General features: G+C 41.0%; 1 protein-coding gene across 1 annotated transcript in view; it reads right to left on the minus strand.

The window, feature by feature from the left end:
- The window catches only part of plxnd1 (plexin D1), a 115,471-nt gene that overhangs the window by 21,150 nt on the left and 72,820 nt on the right, over positions 1–21,501 (minus strand). The window contains exons 19-25 of the mRNA XM_084720779.1: positions 17,729–17,878; positions 11,216–11,330; positions 10,164–10,271; positions 7,370–7,482; positions 4,443–4,547; positions 3,251–3,381; positions 930–1,128 (exon numbers count right to left, since the gene is read on the minus strand). Coding sequence (XP_084576905.1) covers positions 930–1,128; positions 3,251–3,381; positions 4,443–4,547; positions 7,370–7,482; positions 10,164–10,271; positions 11,216–11,330; positions 17,729–17,878 — 921 coding nt within the window. The remainder of the gene's footprint in view (positions 1–929; positions 1,129–3,250; positions 3,382–4,442; positions 4,548–7,369; positions 7,483–10,163; positions 10,272–11,215; positions 11,331–17,728; positions 17,879–21,501) is intronic.

The raw sequence follows: 21,501 nt of genomic DNA on the forward strand, positions 1-21,501 counted from the left end.
TTACTTTATGTGACTGGCAGAAGATCAAAGTCATGACCCGCCCTCCTCTGACTCTGATTGGCTAGTACTTGTTGCCTTCATTGGTTTGGGTTGGGTAGGTTTAGGCATGAGCAGTGACATTGGTTAGGGTTAGGTGCTGTTTCATGCAGTATGCATACAACTGGGACATACTACTTCGTCATACCGTCGCACCTTGAACTTTGACCCTCTTCCTCATACACCTCTCGCAGTCTGCAGTGCGAAACATGAAGTAAAAAAAAGAATAAGTGTATGATTTGTAACACAGCATCAATAAGCTGTCACCTGTCTGTCCTCTCTCAGTGGTTCAGTCAATGTGACATATCTTCTGATGCACACAGGAATGTGGGTCAGAGGATCCATGCTGGCTTGCACACTGCAAAATGCAACCGGATGCAGCAGGACATCCTGGTATTTTTGACATACTGCATTTGGCACACTATGTATTGGGACATACTAAATCTTTTTCTGGCATATTTAATAGTACGGGTATTGCAGCTTAATGTTGACCTGCATTGTCCAGAAATATGCCAAAAGAAGTAATTATAGCACAGCTAAAAAGATGCAAAGCAACATAATAAATATATATTCCATATATAAGCTTTTTACCAAAAATAATATCTTCAGATGTAACTCTTTGTAATCACCAACATTTTAATTAGTTACATTAGTTAGTTTAACTGTAATTTCATTTAATATTTTTCTCAGTAACTAACAGACTAGGATAGTTTTACCTTTTAACATTAGTCTGGTGTATGAATGTATGTAGGGCTGTTGCATGTCTTTGTTATATTTTATATATAATTTAATTTCATGCAACTAGTTACTCCCCAACACCGGTGGCAGAGAGGTGGGGTCAAAAATCAGAGCTCATAATTTGCTGAGTCTCCTTCTTTCCCTTCCATGCTCACCTTGAGGTAGCTGTACATGCAGATGGACATCCAGTTGGTCAGCATTTTCTCCACGACAGACTCGGTGCGGCGCAGCATCAGTTTGGGGTTCTTGGAGGCCGAAGCATCAATCAGATCCACCAGAAGATCTTTCATGATACTGGTGTAGTACTCCAGCTTACCATGAAGGGCGATAGTGAGCAGGGACGCCAGGCTGCATCTGAAGGGTGAGAAAACAGATTAGCAGAGGAGACAGATGAGTAAAAACATGCTCTTACAAACATGCCCTGACAGTGTGTGGTCACTGAGATTTAAAAATAAATACAACACAGAAACAAAAACAAGGGCTCGTCCTCCCAACGGCACCTGTGACTGCAGAGCCAAATAAAGGCCTGATCTAATGCAGGGAGTGTCTGGGTGAGTAAGTCCAGAGGTGCAGGGGATTTCCCCAACAAAGCCCCTTTAATCCAGGAGAAAGGGTCTGCATCAGTCAGTAAGTGCTGATGCTGAGCTGACAGGGATGTGGTCTTGCCTCTGGAATTTTTCCCTGATTCTCCACAATGACTGGCGAGTTTTAGGACATCAGGACCAAAACAACAACACTAATGTATGACCAACTATTTATAGAGCTGGGGCAAACAACTTTTCTGAACAATAAAGATATTTTTGTGCTGCATGCAGCAGATACAGACAGCATGACAAGCACAAAGGCCGCAGTGGTAAACACTGGAACAAGGGACACACTTTCTTTATACAGCGCAAAGCAACACAACAGCTATACAATAAATACTGCTGTGATGTTGAAGTTTTCCCTTTACTTCACTTTGTTTTGTGACTTTTGTGTGACTTTTTTAAAGACCAACTTTAATTTAGTATTTTTAAACCTGGACCTTGTTTTTCCATTTGTGTGTAAGTGACTAATGGATACAACAATTTCTGAAATCCCTTTAAATGGGCAGATAATACACCAAATTAGCTAAAAAATATGAGGAGAGGAGCGAGAGGAAGGTCACACATCAGAGAATCAGAGAGAAATGACAAATTTTCACATCTACTTTTGGTGAGAGTTTATTTTGGCCAAACCAGCATTGGTGATTGTGAATCACCGGAAGGGCAAACTTGTTCTATACTTCTTATTCTTAACTCATTCTTTACTATTCCTTATATGTACCTTTATCTTCTCTTGTCTCCCTGAGCCGTATCACCAAGACAAGTTCCTGTGTATTTTGTACATTTGGTGAGAATAAATTTCACACACAGCTGCAGAGCTCTTGCTCAATACTGGACAAATTTCAAAAGTGATCGTCCCCATTAGTCATTTAAACACAAACACATGGGAAAATAGGGTCCAGCCTGGAGAATACCGAACTTGCCCTTTAAAAGATTATAGGGGAGTTAAAGTATTAAAGCTACCTAATTTCTTAGCCACTGCTCTGTTTTGGTCTCCACCAAGTCCTACATATGTGTATAGACAAATATATCTGGGTTTTTAGCAATTATTTACTCCACTATGTTCACCAGTTAGTTGCTAACTTTGTTGGTCTGCCAAAATGCCTGGAGATAACTTTGAGATAACTAAAACTTAACTTGTTCTTGTGCAGTTATAATATATCTTGTTTACTGTAATTCTGGGCACTTTGTGAGTTAAACTAGGTTGTCTTTGTAATATTCAAGATAATGAACACGTTTTTATGGAAAGTCACATGACCATCTAGGCTGGAAGTTCAATCAAAGGGCAGAAAGCTGATGTGAAAGCAGTGAGCTTCAATGTTCTGTTCTGTTATCCTACTTTGGTGTATCAGGTGAACAGTAATAACAGATTAAGTCACTATGAAGTACTGCTATACTTGGTTTTATGAGGAAACGAGAGACACGGAGTTTGTGTCTTTGTTGTTTTTGAGCTTTGCGCTTGAAACTATTTTGTTTGTCTTGTAGTTTTCACAATGTAATTATAGTTAAGTATTTTTTATTATTAGTTTTTATTTTATTTCCCTTTAATTTTCGTTTTCTATTCAGCTTTGTTTCATCAGACTCTATTTCAGTTTCTATCATTTAAAAATAGTTTTAGTACAGTTTTATTAGTTCTGGTGTTAGGTTTATTTTTATTTTGACATTTGTATATTTTCTTTGTTTTAATTAGTTTTGTAAGTACACACTATTGTTTTGGTTAGTTGTTATTTTTATTTGTTAACTATAATAACCTTGCTGTGAATGTAGACATCAGTAAGAGCCATGGACAATGGTTAGTCAGTTAATTCAATAAATTCTACTAATATAATGGCCTGAAGTCAATCTGGATGGATGCTTTTTCTGTTTCTCATTCAACCAGTTGATGCATTTACCTGTCTCGCACAGCAAAGTCCTTCTGCTGCTCCAAGGCGTGGACAAACGTGATCAGGAAGTGCTTGTTGTTGAGCAGAGTGGAGAACAGCGTGATGCCCTCCTCTATGTTCGGCCTTGTTGTGTTGGTGGCCTGCAGACAGGAAAAGGGGAGATGAAAGTGTTATTTCTCTGTGTGATTTCACCTAAAGTGCATTACACACCTGCTGCGCCCTCCCTAATCCATTTCACCACCTCTTGTCTCGAGTGACCCATCTCGTGAACACTTCATCTTTCCATCGCAGCTCTTCCTTCTGCTTCTTCCTTCTGGTTCTCACTCTACACTATCCGTATCTCCCGCTCAGGTCTCTGACTGTGTGTGATTGTCTCTAAATGTGCCGAGTCGACTTAATGAGTATGGTCTATCTATGGGTGCGACTAAGCAGCAGTGTGATGAAGTCTTCCCTCTGGACTGCAGCCATATGGTGTGGTTTGCAGCCTGACAGAAGGAGAACAGGGGTGTCCATTAAGATAAATGCCCGCCTGTGAGATTTATTTGCTGTGACCTGGAAAACACTTCCTGGGAAGACGATGTGGATCCAAGGCACTTCATCACGGTTAGACAGGCTCCCCCGGCTGCCGACCCAAAACCAGCGCTGCAATCGTTACTTTCTCTCTCCCTAACGTGCGCGCACACACATGTACAGGCCTTCACTTTCATTCGCGCAGAGGTGTGTGAAAGTGCACGCTCCCTCTCCCACTCACTCTTTATAACTCTCACTCCCGTCCGCCCCTCCATTACACACTCACACATACACAATAACTAGAGATAGATTTCGATGAAAAGCATACTGTTCGGTTGTCCATGAGCCAGTGGGAAGTGTGTCAACAACCTGCCATCAACTTGGTGGGCAGCGGGTTTTTTGACAAGCTTTCTGTCTCACTCACTAGAAACCAGTGAATGACATGCATTTGTATTCATATGTGCATGTAAGTCACGCTGTCATTCTCCACATACACACGTTCTATCAAGCACACAAAGGCAAAAAATGCACAATATGCTTTTCTTTACTCCTCATCAACAACAAACCCCTCTGCGAAAACCTTAATAAGCTTCAGTGTGACCCAGTTGAGAGTGAAAAAGGACCCATATCAAGGCACTCTGTCAGAAGAAAGCACAACCTGAGCTTATATCCTAATGGCTTAACCCCTCACCTGCCAGTCCTGCAGCAGAGGGTGGGTCTCTGGCAGCGCTCGGGGACCAAGACCATCATTCTCGTAGGCGGGTTGGACGAGGCTCTTCTCGTAATCGGAACACATCTGAAACACAGATAAACACACACAGAAAACTGTAATACAAAGTCAGCTCTAGTTGTAAACAGAGAAAGATGGATGGGCAGGGAAAACAAAAAGCTAGGGCCGTTTTATAGAAACGTCCCCAGTTACAGGTCATGAAACTATTTGGTAACCATGGTAATTAGCATGAGGACATGACTTAGGAAAAAGGGACATTAGCATTGTAGTTCCTAAGTCAGTTTTCTTATCTTAAGAAAAGAAAAATGGGATAAACAAGCATCTGAAAATCTTAAATAAATTCTCCTAAATTTAGGCTAATTGTTCAGCTGTCTTAATTCTTAAACTTAAAACTTTTCCACCTGGACTAGTAGCAAACTAGCTAATGGTAGTGTTCACTAACAGTACCTGTATTGTTGTTAACAGTAGCTAACGGTAGTGTTTGGTAACAGTAGCTGAAGCTAGTGTTATGTAACAGTAGTGTTAACTGACAGTAGCTAACTTTAGTGTTAGGTAGCAGTAGCTGACAGTACCATTAGCTAACTTGTTTAACCCATATGGCTGCTCTTTTATTGCTTAAATTGCTGCCAGATATGGCAGAGACTGTGAAATAACGAGTCCTACATGGTTAGTTGATCAGCTATTTGTAATTGTCACTTGTCTGTTGATGGAAAGCTAAGCCTGTTATCCCAAAAACAAAAGCCCACTGCTCCAAAAATACAACATGTGAAGTTTAAGTTCAGTGAGTACCTGCGAGACTTTAGTCAATATATTGCACAGTTTAACTGTTATAAAGATCTGCTTCTTCTAAAAGATTACTCGTGATTTCTTACAATTCATTCAGTGAATATTCAGCATTGAATATTTAATCTAATCTAATAAATATACATTTCAAAGGAGAGCATGCTGGTGGTAGCTTTGTTGTCAGAGCAGCCGTTATTTCAGCTCAGTATGTTTTTCCTTAATCTCTGATGACACACCATGCTCATTTTATGATTTGGTACAGTAAATATATTAAATATATCTCCTTTAAGATAGGAAGTTTCTTTAATATGGCTCCTGGCCTTGAAACTTTGGTGGTAAACTTGCAGTCTGGAACCAAAGGGCAGAATTTCTCGACGAGGCCCTGAATAGGCCTTGACTGACCATGAAAAAGAAACATGACACTGTGACACAAAACGTCATGAGCCTTAATGGCTACAGAGAAAAAACTGACCCAGAGCCAGGAGGCAGCCTTTCAACACAGTCTGTCATTTCAGGGCAGCTACATTTGGCCTGTATTCTAACTGTCTGCATCTAACACTGCTGTGTGTGCGTCTGCGTGTGTGTAATCTACGCTCTTATAAATAAAGGTTCCACAAAGGTCCTTCCTGAAGTGGTTGTCAAGGGTTCTTTGTAAAAACGTTTCTACCAAAGAACCATTTTTGGAAGAAACAGTTCTTTAAAGATTGTTTTTGTCAAGGGTTTGTTGTACCATAATATAAAAAGGTTCTTAGTAGAACCCCCTAGGTGGGTTGTAGATAAAATCCCTGGAATATAAAAAGGTTCTCCATAGATCCCCATGAGTGTCTTCTGAATAAAACTCTTAGAATATAGAAGGGCTCTTCGCAGAACCCCAAGTGTATTCTAGATAAAAAACTCTGGAATATAAAAAGGTTCTCTGTATATCCCCCTAAATGGGTTCTACATAAAACCCTTGAAATATATAAAGGCTCTCAGTAGAACCCTCTGAGTGGGTTCTAGATAAAAGCCTTGAAATATAAAACGATTCTCTATAGAAGTGTGTTCTAGATAAAACTCTTATACAGTATAATTTAAAAATCCTCAGTAGAACCCCCTGTGTGGGCTCTTGTTAGTTCCCTTAGAAGATGGACATGTTCTGCATAGAGTGTGGACATGTTCTGTAGAGTGAGTGTTCTGAGTGTAATCATAATACCATGGAATTGTTCCTGGTAGAACTTCTCATAGGGGGTTCTGAGTGAAACTTTTCACAGATGGTTCTAGGTATAACTCTTTATGTTGGGTTCTAGGAAGAAGTCACTGAAAGGGTTCTCTAACAAAGGTCCTACCAGGATCCAAGAAAGGTTCCCTTATTGGCACAAGCTGAAAGAACCCATTATGGTTTTAGCTGGCACCTTTATTTCTTAGAGTGTCAGAGAAGCAGTTGTGGAAAAACAGAGGCACAAAGGCTTGTGAGTGGAGTGTTTACCGTCTTTGCGGAAAACTACGGAGAGACGATACTGAGGCAGCAACACTCGAATTTATGTTTCCCTCCATGCAACTTTTCAACACTCTCCCCCACTCACTTCCTTCACGACAGAAAACAGTGTCCTGTGTCCACTGCAACAAAGCAACGCGGCTGCCGTTGCGCAAGAACATGTAAACTTGCAAAACAGCGTGGGCGTGTGAGCTGAGCTGAGGAGTGTGTTTTGAGAAATCAGGGGGAAAGTTTCCTTGTCTCAGTGCCCGCCATTGTTCTGTCTCCTTGAAAGTCCATGCCTGTGGTTGGAAGACAAAGCCCGCTGAGTTGTGTCTGTCTGTATATGTGGAAAAACACCCACCAAGAGATAGACCCGCAGTCTACCTTCAGGGTGGATCGCACATCAGAAAAATGCTTACCTATAGAGAACACATTAACTCTCCTGCAGGGTGCCAAAGTGAGCTACACTTCGCTCAACGTCTACTGTGTGTTTAAAAGTTCCAAGGTGAATTTTTAAACTGCATATTACAAACAGTGGGACATGCGAAATGCAGAAACAAAAAAAAATATACTAAAACCCCATTGAGAAAAATGGTATTGTCAGTGTGCCAGTCGAAATCAGATAGCGGGGAAAAATAGGCTTTCTCACCTTGGGGAAGAACGTGCGCGTGACAAACTGTTTGTACTCCAAAAAGGGGATGCCCTGGCTGCGATTCAGCTCCTTGGTCAGGTCTGTCATGTCTGTCTGCAGCTCTGCAAAGCCTGAAAGGACAAAAAAGAAACAGAAAGAGCCCAAAAGAAGGGTTGAATCATGGGATTTTAAAACCGCAATCCTGTTTCTGGCTCCTTCATTTGTTGCTAAGCAAATTGAGTCAGAAATCTGTTCACAGGCTAATGCAATAACCATCAAATTCTCCCAAGCTGCCGTGGGATCTGTGAGAATCTGTCTGAATTTCGCAGGAGAAATTTTAGATCACTCACTGACATTTATCATTTTATTTCCTAGATCTAGCATTACGTTCTGGTTGAATACTAAATATGCCAAATGCTCCTGCTCTGATCTTTTTCCTTCCTCTCCACTTCTTCTTCTCTCTCTTTGCCAGATTGTGCAGTCCAGCACGGCATGCAGGCAAATATTTACCAAACAACAATCAGAGCAGCCAAATCCAGTCTGAGGCCCTCATCCAAAACATGTGTGCAAGCTGAGGTTTTACATGCTGCAGAAACAGTATCAGCATATCCAGACACTGCCTTGAATCTGCATGCTAATATTGGAGCCACTTTATTGGATAGCATGTTCTCGGAGAGGATAATGTTCTGCTCTAATGAGACGCTGGAGATCCCTTTATGGAGAAGCTCTTCCTGATGCAGGATGAGAGACGTATTTGGGTTACAATGCCAGTTTCTTCAGACTGTGTGTGTGTGTAGAAAGAAATACTAGACCTGTGGGATTTAAAACATAATTCATTACTCCTCCAGGTTATTTATCCTCCTGGGGCCGTATTCAGGAGGAAAAAGGGGACTGAGTATACAGGGCCCTCATGTGAGGAGGGCCCACAAAGATATTAGAATGAAAGTAGATGCAGGCAGAGGCCCACAGAAATGTATAGGGTCCAAAATTTTGCGCTTTTTTTTTCTTAGAAGCTTCCTATCTTAAGTTTTAAATTAAGATAGGAATGGTAAAAAATAGGATTTTTTTTTTTTTTTTTTTAGTATTACACCAAAAAAATCAAATAAATAAATTTAGGAATATTATCTTATCTTATGTCTGTTACCTAGCAACCAAGTCTAAATGTCTCATGCTGCCAAGCTAAACAACTTTGTAACTGTTGGTTTTTTCAAACATACATTATCCGCAATTAACTCTTAGGAAATTAGCATCAGTAACTCAGGAGATAAAAAGACAGTGGGCTCAGTTAGCAGACACATGCTGCCATCAAATGGGGTTGTGTTTACCATGTTCACGAGAAGAGCTTCTGTGAATTCCCCCTTCACGTGGTATTCACAACATCATAAATGGATGCTTGTGTGATACAGATTTCCTAAGTTAGGATAAGAAAATTGACTTAGGAACTATTAATTTCTAATGGCTTTCTTCTCAAATCAGGTCCTGCTACTAAACAGTTAAGATAGGATCTTCTAACTACCGTTAGCTACAGTTAGCCAATGTTACCTCCAGCTATTTTTAATGAACGCTTTTAGTGAAACAGGTAAGATGGGATCAGAAAGTTTCTGTAGTACAACCTAAAGCGTCTTCTAAACCAGTGCTTCTCAAACTGGGGTGTGGGGACTAAAAATGGTCCTTGAGTCAGTTGTAGGGGGTCCTAAGGGAAAGAAGGAAACTTTTATCACATTTTTTGCAAGTTGGAACAATCAGGGGAGGAAATAGGGGTGAGCGTCTTTACTGTAATTTACATAGATTTTAGTTTGACAATTGACTATGAAGACTTTTATTATCTTCAAAGCTAGAATAAAAAAATACTACGAAAGTATTCCTTAAGATAAAATTCTGTCAAATGGAGGGCCTGTGGTCTAATGTGAACATCTGCTCTAAACCATCAGTCAGTTCACGCCATCAGCTCCTGATTGGACGCAGGCAGGCCTGAATATCAAACTTCCCATCCGCTGCACTTTTTCAGACAAATACCAGAATCCTCCCGTTCCTGTAGCGTGGAACTGTGGAACCTGGAATATGTTAATTCTTGATCTTCCTTCACTCCCTCTTCTGCTTTTATCAAACCTTTCATCTCAGCAGAACTATCCCTCGCTTTGTGCACACTCACCCTGAACTCGGCCACAAATCTATCTGCGTCTTCTGACTAAATAACCTCTCCTCCTCCCACGCTTCTGCCTCTCCCCGGACTCGCGGCACTGACTCCCGCTCCTATCTCTTCCTCCCTCCACTTTTTCTTCTCTATCCGTCCCCCCTATCTCTACGCCATAAATCTGGGTGCACAGACGCGTAGTGGCCTTCACACGGCTTTACTCTAATGCCCTAGACACACATGCACACATACGCTCAGATAGACTGAGCACACACTCACACACAGGCCTTGTTCCTACAGACACAGCAGAGGCAAGGCGGCCACTCCATGCGTCTTGTGTGTGACTGATCATTTGTCAGACACTGTGTTTTATGAGTCACGCTTACTAGGCACAAATCTGTCAACTGTTGTATCTCCCTCCCACTTCAGCCTGGAAAAAAAACTCAAACAAACACGTTTTGCATGCACATACACACTTACACACAGACGTGCACAAGCAGGCAAATATATGAGGTCAATATTTCTGTTTTGCTAGCAGCTCTTTTTTCATGTCAATCGACAAAAACATCATTTGAGAGTGAAACAACTCTAATAGCAAAGCTTGTACAATAGTAGAGGATGTCTGTGTTTGTGTGTACGTGTGTGTGTGTGCATGTGTGGGTTCTTGTGTAAACACACCTTTACGGATCTCCTCTCTGATCTGGGACTCCATCTCCTCCATTTGGAGTAGAGTTTTCTGCCAGTAGCGTTCCGCCCTTCGGCTCTTTGTGCAGTACACTACAAGAGCTGACAAAGACAAAATGCAGTTTATATACAGTGTATTTCATCGCACAGCCTCAACACAATGACAGCTTCCAACATAATGAATGGGTTTCAAGGATGTCAAAAATATTTGCATGTTGCAATGTATGCGACTATGAGAGCCTGTAAAGCAAAATTTCTCAGAAATTCAAAGTTTGTGTAGGTTTGTGAATAAAGTTTATGCACATATTATTTCAACAGTTATGTCTATGGAAGAGTTTAAGGGTCAGGCATAAGCAATAAAGTGGAACTATCAAGATACAATATTGAAATATTGAAAAGAAAGTTAGAATGTTAGGAATAAAGTATTGACAATAAAGTGAGAATGCTGAGAATAAAGACAAAATATTGAAAATAAAGTCAAAATATTGAGAAAGTATACCATTTTCAACTTTATTCTTAATAGTTTGAAAACTATATTTTCCCATATTTTTTTCCCCTTATGTCTGGCACTAATACTCTTTTGTCTGTATATCACACACACAAAAAAAATCTAACAAGAAAATCTGAGAACAGATTCAAAGCCAGGAACTGTGTGAAAATCCACAGTAGCATCAATTTTCACCCCTACACCTGCCCTGCACACACACACACACACACACACACACACACACACACACACACACACACACACACACACACACACACACACACACACACACACACACACACACACACACACACAAAGACAAAGATTACAGAACAGAGCGTGCACACGCACACGCACACACGCAGGCAATATTACACAGACAGAGGAGACAGCGAGGGGAACAGTGGGGTCTTTGTGTTTCGGGCACTGAAGAGGGATGAAGCAAGTGCGGGAAACTACGACCCCCGAAATTCCTTTTATCTGTTCCACATCTGGAGGGTCCATCGCTACAGCAGGCACACATCCATCATCTACTGGTGAGCATGTATACACAACTTACCCACAGTGCACAGCAGCAGCAGCACGCAGCACACCACAATGGACACCACGATGGCCAGCTCGCTGCCGCCGAGCTGCACTTTGGCGATGATGTGACGGAAGTTCCCCACTTGCACCTAGGAAGAGAAACAACACATGAAACTGGACTGACCTCTTTCGTACCCTGCCTCCACTTTTACTTCATTTTGATTAATTATTTGTTTGTTTTATTTTATCATAGTAGTTGTTCATTTGTGTGCAGCCCACATAGACACCAAATATAGCAATATAGTGGTGAAATTTGTCATGGAAAAAATAACATTACTTCTTACAAAAAAAATTGTGTCTCGTCTCCTCAGTGCTATAAATAAAACCTACTACAAAAGGCCCGCTTCCTGCATCAAGTCTTTTATAATCATCCAACTAGAAGACGTCATAAGAGATGAAGGACATTTTAATATGGCCCTTAAATCATCATATAAGTAGCAATAAAATTCATCTAAATCACATGACAAACAAAGCTTATCTCCATCATGGAGATCATTAAACCTACCCGACTGTACCTATAGCTAATAACATGAACATAAACTTCAACTCTGCTTCACCTAACATGCTATACATGACTTGTTTTTTATGAGACAATCACTTAGATTTGTACCATACAATAACAGACCATCGTTCCAACACATTTTATGAATACTACTGGACACTATGACCTGTGAAAAAAATAAATATGTCTTAAAAAAGATGAAATCTCAGTAGTCCAGGACGCTCATCTAAAATAACCCAGTTATAAGATCCTTTTGAGGAAGCCGCTGTTCAGACATCATCATAAGTCACACTTCAAAGCTCTGCATGGATGCAAGAACGGCAGTGATTTGATCTGTTTTCCTTAAGGTTTTTTAAACGTCAAGAGGCTTGAGATGAGCAGTTGACTTATGCTGGTAGTAAAGAGAGAATTACAGTAGTCCAAGAGAGAAGAACTAAAGGCATGGACTTTCTCAAGATGAGCAACTGTTAATAACCTCCCTGGATATTTGGCTGTCAAATGATAGGTTGCGGTCAAATATAGGCTAATCCTTGTTGTGTTTTTCTCTTAAAAAGTCAGCATTACGCTATTGTAAACCTTGTATACCTGCTGTGGCAATACAGCACCTAATTAAAGGGGCAGAACTGTCCACATGGATGCCCTAAATGTAAGTGCTTCGTGGTCATAAGTCAAAAAAGCTGTAATAAATAGATAGAAGTAATGATGGCCATTGCAGTGCTGTAGTATGTCTCATAACTTGCAGCAGTTTTTGGCTTAGTACAATTTATTACACAGATTTGGTGGAAAATGTAACTTTCTGACATGATGAAAACTGATAAAAAAAAAGTCAAAATCCCTCTAAAATAGCGCATTATGATGCCAATAGCTGAAATTAATTAATTAATTTTCAGCTATATCCAATGTACACAATTCCAATACCGTTTAGGGGCCTCAGTACGCAGGAATATTCAAATACTCCATTTTTAGAATAAGTGAAAAAAACACATTTACGCGGCCTGTAAAAAACTGCGGGATTTTTGCCCCAAACTGCATGAGATTGGCATAAAGTTGCCCTGTCTGTAACGGTGAGACTCACGGGTACTCCTAGAATCCCTTTTCACTCAGATATCTTGAGGTGAGAGGTCAAGTGACCCCTGTGAAAATGGCCTTGCCAAAATTTAGCTTAACTTTGGAGCATTTTATTTAGCTCTCTTCCCATCCAGCTAGGATGTCACAATTGGTACAAAAATATTATTATTACAGTAGGTCATCGCTCTCTCTTTGAAACTTGAGATTCACGATCTTGGATTTTTGCTGATATTCCAACTAATTTTGGCTAATTGCCAATGCAGATACCGATATCTGCACACATTTTTCACACCGTCAGAGAATGTGAAAGTGTCTCCTGTACTGAATGAACATATTATTCTGCGTACTCTTATCACGATGGCCCACTTACAGATGGAGACATAACATATATTGCTTGTCAAAATAAAAGACTAATTTTCAAAATAAAATACCATGCTTTTCAAAAATAAAATACAATGCACTTAAAGTGTGTTTGTAGTTTAAAGTGTAGTTGTAAAATAAGAAAACTACTCCTTTGATCTTCACTAATTTATTGAAATGATGGGCATGATGGGTCTTAAAATGGATTAATTATATTTGTAGTGTTGAGGGACTGTGATTGGCTTCTTCTCACATGACAGATGCTGAGTAATCTTTACAAACAGAAATTTAGACATGCTCACGTCATGTGCGCATGCTAAAAACATCATCGAATTGGTAGAAATAGTCATTTCCAGCTGATACGATATTTAATTTTTAAATCCTTTATGAGCCATTACAGATGACATACTGATAAAATTAGGCACTCCATTCAAAACTGGACCTGCTACAGCCTCTGAAAGACAGTGATGTTGGCTGAGGACGAGGGCGTCCCTGTGGAGTTTATTAGGTGCCGCTAGGTGCTGTGTTAGTGCCCCCACAGCACTTGTTGCCCTATGCACGGTGCCCATAGCAGCAGCACTGCCTACTTATGATCAACCCATAGAGCAAATTTGGACTTTGTGAAAGAAGATAATAAAGAAGAATGAAGACGAAGACAGAGGCAGAGACAGAGAGAACAGTAATGAGCAGAGATAGTAGGTGCATTAAGTATTTTCTTTGTAACACAGTATAAAAATGCATGCAGTCTAACATGGGCAGTTCTTAATGGGAACGCAAGTGTCTGCACACATGCTCAACTCGACGCATCATATTTTTTCCACGGACACAGGTGCAGACAGACAAAATTACACACTGTGGATTTTGAAAAATGGCCTCTCACTACAACGAGCTCGGAGAAGTCACCCGGTTCAGAGTAACCCAGATGTGACAAGAAAAGGACTTTCACTTCTGCCTTCTGATTAGTCAGCAGGGTCTCTGTGGTCCCTCCTCACATCTTTCCCTCTCCTTCCCCAATCCGAACATACTTCATAAAAAGAGCCTCAGATAAAAAGCCTCCAATCCTCACGCCAAATCCCTCTTATACTGGTCTTACTCTGAGGGGAGAAACTGGCTCACCGGGCTCCTTCCCTTCTTTCTCTTCCTGGTCCAGGCATTTATTTACCCAGGCCAGCGAGAGAGAGAAGGCCCTCTTCCAGAGACTGCAACCAGCCAGGCCTGGTGTAATGGAGGGGAAAATGCCATTGTTCCATGTTCCTGTTTCGCTCAGGGTACAAAAACACTGCTTCCCCACATCCACTTCTGCAGCTCAGCTCCACTTCAGAGCCAAGCAAAACACAGGCACGTAAAAATAGATCTGCCACCGAAAGTAAGTGAAGAAACACAAATGGCCATAAGCTATACACACAGCTCAACATGTATGCATTTATTCAAATTGTGCCGACACAAAGGGAAATGTGCTCTGTTTATGCCTCTGTCGAATGTGCTCACTAATCATCCTCGCTGCTCACGTGCAGCCAGCCCACCCATTTGTGTTATGACATCTCATTTGACCCCTGCCCTGCCTTTATGTCTTTGCTAATTGCTCATGTTTATTCTCAGACATCCTGAGAGACACACGGGGGAAGAGGAGGGTGGGTACGAGAGCGAGCCACAGGTAGAGAGGGGGAGAAATAAGAGCATTCCTACTATTTCTGTGTCACAGTGGGGGGAACGGTTCTTACAGTACAACTCAACTGACAGACAGAGACACACTAACATATGTTTCTGAGCTATTTCAGCATCCACTCACAGTCTGGCTCGTATTTAAATATAGATGAATGCTTTCCCCCCCTTAATAAAGCCCTATCAAACAGACCAAAATGGACAACAACAGATGGGAAAACGTGGGCAGAGGAGAGAGAGTGTCGGGTTGTATCAAGACTGCGCGTAGGGCTCGACCACGTTTTGATTCAGACGTTTTTAATTTTGATGGAGGGAGCTCGGAGACAAAACAAAAACACGAGGAGTAAGATCGTCAGCGAATCAAAAGGCCAATTGTGAGCAGAAAGTGTGATGATAGACGGACTGATAGAGGTTTAAAGGAGGAAACTGTTATAAATCATGAGATGACCATGATATGTCACTCCCTAAAAACTTGGTATTTCGCCCAAGGGCAGGGCTTACATCCGGCATCACACAATGTGTTCTGTGCCTGATGCATTTGCAGGACAAACTAGCAAAACCTTAACTTAAAAAAGTTGTATATAAACCTAATCTTTGCCTCAACTCCCAGATTAAACATACAAGAAACCTTATCCCTAATTGTACCTACAAGGAGAGATGATTTTTAAATTTTATGTAATCATCGATTTACGTAGATACACAGGTTTCTTGTACTGCTGGCACAGTAGCAACTGCAGCTAACTTTAAACTTCTGCACAGATTTTCAAACGACTTATCTGACTGAATTTGACCATGATAATGTTATACTGGAAAATATGACTGAACAGTACTAAAATACAGTACATTGGCAAGACAGAGTAAATTGTGTCCAACGACAAAAAGATACCAAGATGTTTGATCTGAATTATGATATCAGTGTCGTATCTTCCCCAAACAGACATACAGGGCTTTCAAAAAAACAGCTCATGTTTCGTTTATTATTCGGTCTAATTTGCCTGATTTTTCCAAGCTTTAGAAATATAATTAGCCTATACTTTGCCACTCAGTCCAATTATTTTTGTGTAATCAGAACACGGGCTGAGATGGTTACAGAGCTTGCCAAAGCATGCACTGCTACGTCCTGCAAAACTACGCCCATCCAGGTGGAATACCAAGGTCTGTCATCAAAGATTAAGGAAAATTGCAAAAATTGAAATAATCGCTTCTCTGACAACGACGCTACAGTCACTGTGTCCGGCCGAATGTCTGGTGAACAATTATGTGTTTTTGAGCTGTAAGAAATCATTAATAATCTTTTAGAAGGAATAGATGTTTATAAGGGTTACACTGAGCTTTACATCGACAGAAAATTGACAGTTATAAGCAGCTGATCAACAGCGCAGGGCTGGTCGGCACTTGAAAGGAGCAACTGGTCAGAAATCTTGGCGTCACTTTGGATGCTTCCCTCACTTTCCAGACCCATATAAACAGTACAGTTAAAACTGGATTTTATCATTTAAGAAATATTTCCTGAGTCAGGAGCTTTTTTATCCCAGGAGGACACTGAAAAACTCGGCTGTTTTTATTTTCCAAAATGCAGCTGCAAGAGTTTTAACAAAAGAAAATAAAATTTGACCATATCACCACTGTGCTGAGGTCACTACACTGGATCTCAATACATTTTAGAATTGATTTTAAAATTTTATTGCTCGTTATTAAGCCCTACATGTCCTGGTACCTCAATATCTCTTGGACATGCTTGTGAGTTATGAGCCAGTTATTCCCCTCAGGTCATCTGGAACAGGCCGCCTGGTTATTCCCTCAAGTCTCCACAAAAATCGGTGAATCTGTTTTTAGCTTTTATGCTCCAAGCCATTGGAACCTGCTACTGATCATGCTGGGCGTGCCACAACACTATCATCTTTTAAAACCAAATTGAAAACATTCCTTTTTAGTTGCGCCTTTCAGCTGTGTGGTTGGATGGTCTTAAATTTTATTTTATTTTATTTACATTCTTATTTCTTTTACCTCACCTGCTTTTATATTTTATTGGTTAATTTTAATTATTTTATCTTACATCTTATTTTTTCTTAATTCTAAACTTTAATTCTCATGCCTTATTTTACAGGTTGATCGCTGGTTTTAATTTGTTTTATTTTCATCCAAACCGGTTTTAAACCCTGTACTTTTTAATGCATCTGTTTTTATTTTACACTATATGCATACAGTAGTTCTTCTGGCTGTAACTTTCGTGGCTTATTCTCTCTGCACATTGCGCACCCAACTGGAATGAAATGTGCTATATAAATAAAGTTGTGCTTGCTTGGTTGCTTGTTATGCTCAAATTGCAGCATTGCACTCATCCTGCACCAGTCTTGCACTCCTGCAGCATTCCTGCAACCTGCCTGAGCTTACTTGAGTCTGGGGAGGAGGCGGTGGGGGAAAACAACTCACTTCTACCACAGATGGTATATTAAATAGGATTTTAACCTATTTCATACACAGTCTATTTGGACTGCAGGAGCATTTGGATTCACAATTGTTGCATATTGTTCCTTTGAAGAAATAACAGGGAAGTGGTAAACCTTTCACTGCTCCACAGTGGCATTGTGGCACCACCCACACTAGCTGCTGATTCATGGTGGCATGCTCAGAGACTACAAACCATTCATAATGCATGGAGGGAAACACACACATCTCACTAACTGTGTGTGTGCATGGACCTGAGCAGATCAAATCTGTCTCAATGAACATCACAGATGGTCTGGATTCTGACTGAATGTTGTGCTTGAGTAGTGTGTGACAGATGGGCAATGATATCCTTAAATTATCAGGGTCTATCCAGTGATATTTCCAACACGAGGCAGTATGAGTATTTGAATTAAATTGTGGTGTTTTACATGCTTGCATACTTACAGTGACAGGCAGCTCTCTCTCGCTGGAACTCAGCAGTCCATTGATGGTGCAGTGGAACAGCTGGTCGTTATGGAAGCTGATGTTACAGGGATAGGAGCCAATCATCACCGAGTATTCCTCAGGCATCAGCTCCAGATCGCTCGGCCCTTTCTGCGCCAGAAAACGAACAAAAACAGCCGTCAGCCGGACAGTGGTTAAGAGACCAGAGGGGCCTGGTTTGAACAGGCACAGATAACATTCACGAAGACCGCAGCAGCTTTAACACACATACGCACTCTCGTATACACACACACATAGAAACCGAGCCGCGGCAGGCCTGTCACGCAGCTGTCACACAGAGGAAGCCAGCAGAAAACTCATCCATTCTGGGCTAGAGTTCAGCTTAAAGCAGCAAACATTCCCGCTGCCTCTCTCACATGGCCAGGGAAGTTTCTCCAAACAAACCCGCTGACAGTCATTCCTGCCTCTGCCCAAAATAACATTCTCAGGGCCTTTACAGGAGCCCGCTGGAATAGGATGCACCGCCATTTTTTTTTTTTAATCAGTCCAACTCTGTCCTCTGCAAATCCAAGCCTCACTTGTTTCTTGCTAATGTCCAGTTTAATTAAAGGGAAGAAACAAAACAGAAATAAGCAACTAAACAGTTGTATAATGTCTTCTGTGGCTCTAGATAGAACTTTCTAACATCTGCTGTGACAGTGATGTCATGAAGGTTATCTCAGCTTTGGTTTGGAGACTACAGATTAATAACAGCCTGTGGGGCGTGGAGTTTGAGGGACCTTTACCAGGCAGGAAGAGTTTAATGAAAGATGCTATGAAGTTGCATTAAATGTATGATTCAGTGTTTTTGTAGCTTGTCCCATTCTGGAGACTAACGGTCAGCTATCTCAGCCTCTATCTGCAGCTTCAATTTTGGCCTTTTTGTCTCTCCTAAAGGGACAGTTCAGTTTTTTAAGTGGGGTTGTATGAAGTACTTATTAAAAGTCAGTGTACTGCCTACAGTAGATGGTAGTCGATACGTTTGGAAGTAGAAGAAGCAGAAAGAAATAACAGCATAGACGCTACGTAATATAATGTGGTGGACAAGTTAATCAACAAAACTTTTAGCCACTTAAATAAAGACCCTTTAAAAATATATATTAGTTCTAGTTAAAATTATTAGTTTTAAAATTAATTTTAGTGTGAGCTATATCTAGAATATTTTCACTGCTTTACCTTACCATCAGACAGCCCTTTCCCAGTGGAAAGCCACCATTATATAAGCCAAATATCACTCTCTCACTCAACCAGACTCCTTTGGCAAAAACAGTCATTTTACTTCAGAGAACAGGGGAGTTGCTTGTCTGCTGGGGCCTCAATCTGTTGGTTCGTTTGTGTTATTGCGTGACTTTGGTGAATCCGAATGAATCTTCTGACACACCAAAGTCACACAGTAACACAAACAAACTACCTGATTGAGGCAGTAGTAGACGATCATCTCTGGTGTTCTGTGGGGTAAAATGGACGATTTTGCTGATGGAGTCTGGTTGGTTCGGAGACAGCGATGTCTGGCTTACATAATGGTAGCTTCCTATCAGAAAAGGCTGTCTCTCAGCAACATAAAGTGGTGAAAATATTCTACATATAGCATACACTTCTGGTATTGAATTTTTTAAGTGGCTAAAATACATTTTGCTGCTGACCTGTCCACAGCAGAACATGCTTAGTTTCCTATACCAGTACTCTGTTGTTATCTCTGCTGTCTACTCTACTAACACACCAACTATCAATGAATACATCGAGTCTGTGCAGATTTCTACTCAGCAAGCCTCCATATTTAATTCACTGTTACAAAACATTAGGCTATAAAACTGTACAGGATATTGACTAAATGTAAAACTGGGCTTGTAACTCGACTCTTATTTGGTTATCACCAAAGTAATTGCTGAAATCTGGCGACATCACTGCTGCTTAATCTGAAAAGGAAAGATACAGGAGTGGACAGACGATCGGACAGGTTGTAAACAAGCCGACAGTTTCTAAACGTTTGAATAATTTAGGCAATGATTTTAGCATTACCCTTTGTTTTCTCTGTCAAATTGTTTTTCCTAACCTGTGTTTGTTTAAAACTTGTATGCTCTTGTTTCTTGCCCTGTCAGATTTAATTTAAACAATGCTGCAGCATCGCAAGATCTTTGCAACTAACTTGGTATATGCTATGTTATTGTTAATGTATAGTAATGACCAAAACTACAAAAATAAGACTCTAGTTGAATGCAACTGCAATTTCCCTTTAATATAAGAATGACAAGTGAGGAAGTGTGTGTGTATGCGCGTGTGTTTATCCCCACTGTGCTTCCTTGCTTTGATTACACCCTTAGGGCCCTGTCCTGTCCCTACTGCAGGATGCCACCCCCTGGGTCTCTGTCAACAAATGCTTCCTAACACAGACACAAAACAACAACGACACACACACACACACACACACACACACACACACACACACACACACACACACACACACACACACACACACACACACACACACACACAAAGGCACATTTGTAATACACACATACATAAAAATAACAAAACATGTTGGAGCATATTCTAAAATATACAGTATAACCTCCATGTTCGATGCAACATTTTTCACACTTAAACTCACTGGACCAAAACAATGGATTCTAAAGGCCAAAACAGGATGAAAGCAAACAAAACCCACCCACATTCCAGCTCAGCTCCTTAATATAGGATCTGGCTGACTAACAAGCTCCCTATTAAACAAACACACACACCCCCACCCCCCTTCAGGTCCACCACAAGTGGAATCCACCTTCCTAAAGAAAACAGGAAACAACAGACAAGTCGCCCATGTAGACAGGCTGGGCTGAGGCAATGATTCCTACAGGGGCCTCCTAACACACACACACACACGTGCGAAGAGGATGCTGCATCATGTCCAAGATTCCCCGTCTGTGCTGTTAGCATGTGCATGTCCTGGGGTGTCACAGCCGGCAGCCCTTTAAGGTGATGAATCCATGCAGACAGGTGCTTGGATCAGCCGGGCCACAGGAACATGGGACCTCCCACTGAGCTGCCACCGCTGCCCTTCCCCCTTCAGACCTCCAACAGAAATCAACACGTTTCAGCGTACAGGGCCCTTTGATGTGTTTTATGTGCCTCTGGTTTATGTGAATATGAATAAAGGAGTGTTGAGCCTTGTGTGCTGTTCACAGTGGGAGCAGTCAGTTCACAGCAGTGGTGCTTTTGGAGCCAAGGAACAAGCAACCTTTAGAAAATACCATCCCTTGTTCTACAGTATGTGGAATTTGAATATGGGATTTTGAAAGCCCAGATTATCAATAGCCAGTGTTTTCTGCTGATAATATTGTTAACTGTGGACTGTTAGTGCTGGTCGGTGTTTCTGTCAGATTTCTAGCCATGTTCGCAGTGTGGCTCTAGAGGTGGTAGTGTTGTAGCCCTTTTCCATACACATGTGCTGGCTTGACTTGACTCGGTTTGACGTGGCACGTCAGCCCAGCACGGCAAGGTTTTGCATTACCATTACAACAACCCACTTGAAGGCATGTCTTTGAAGACATGCTTTGCAAAGCTTCAGTCAAGTGCCAGTAAAACGGTGGATAAACCCTTTGTTTCCAATAAATAATTCCTCACAATAAGTCCCTATTATCTTATTATTAAACACTTATTATGAGGCAGCAAAATCAGGAAATGTGAGGTTTTCATCAGCAGTAACCCGACATGACTCCTAACCAGCGGAAAGCGAACAT

Source organism: Lutjanus erythropterus, chromosome 6 (genome assembly GCF_056507025.1).
Source record: "Lutjanus erythropterus isolate fLutEry1 chromosome 6, fLutEry1.hap2, whole genome shotgun sequence".
Classification (NCBI taxonomy): Eukaryota; Metazoa; Chordata; class Actinopteri; order Lutjaniformes; family Lutjanidae; genus Lutjanus; species Lutjanus erythropterus.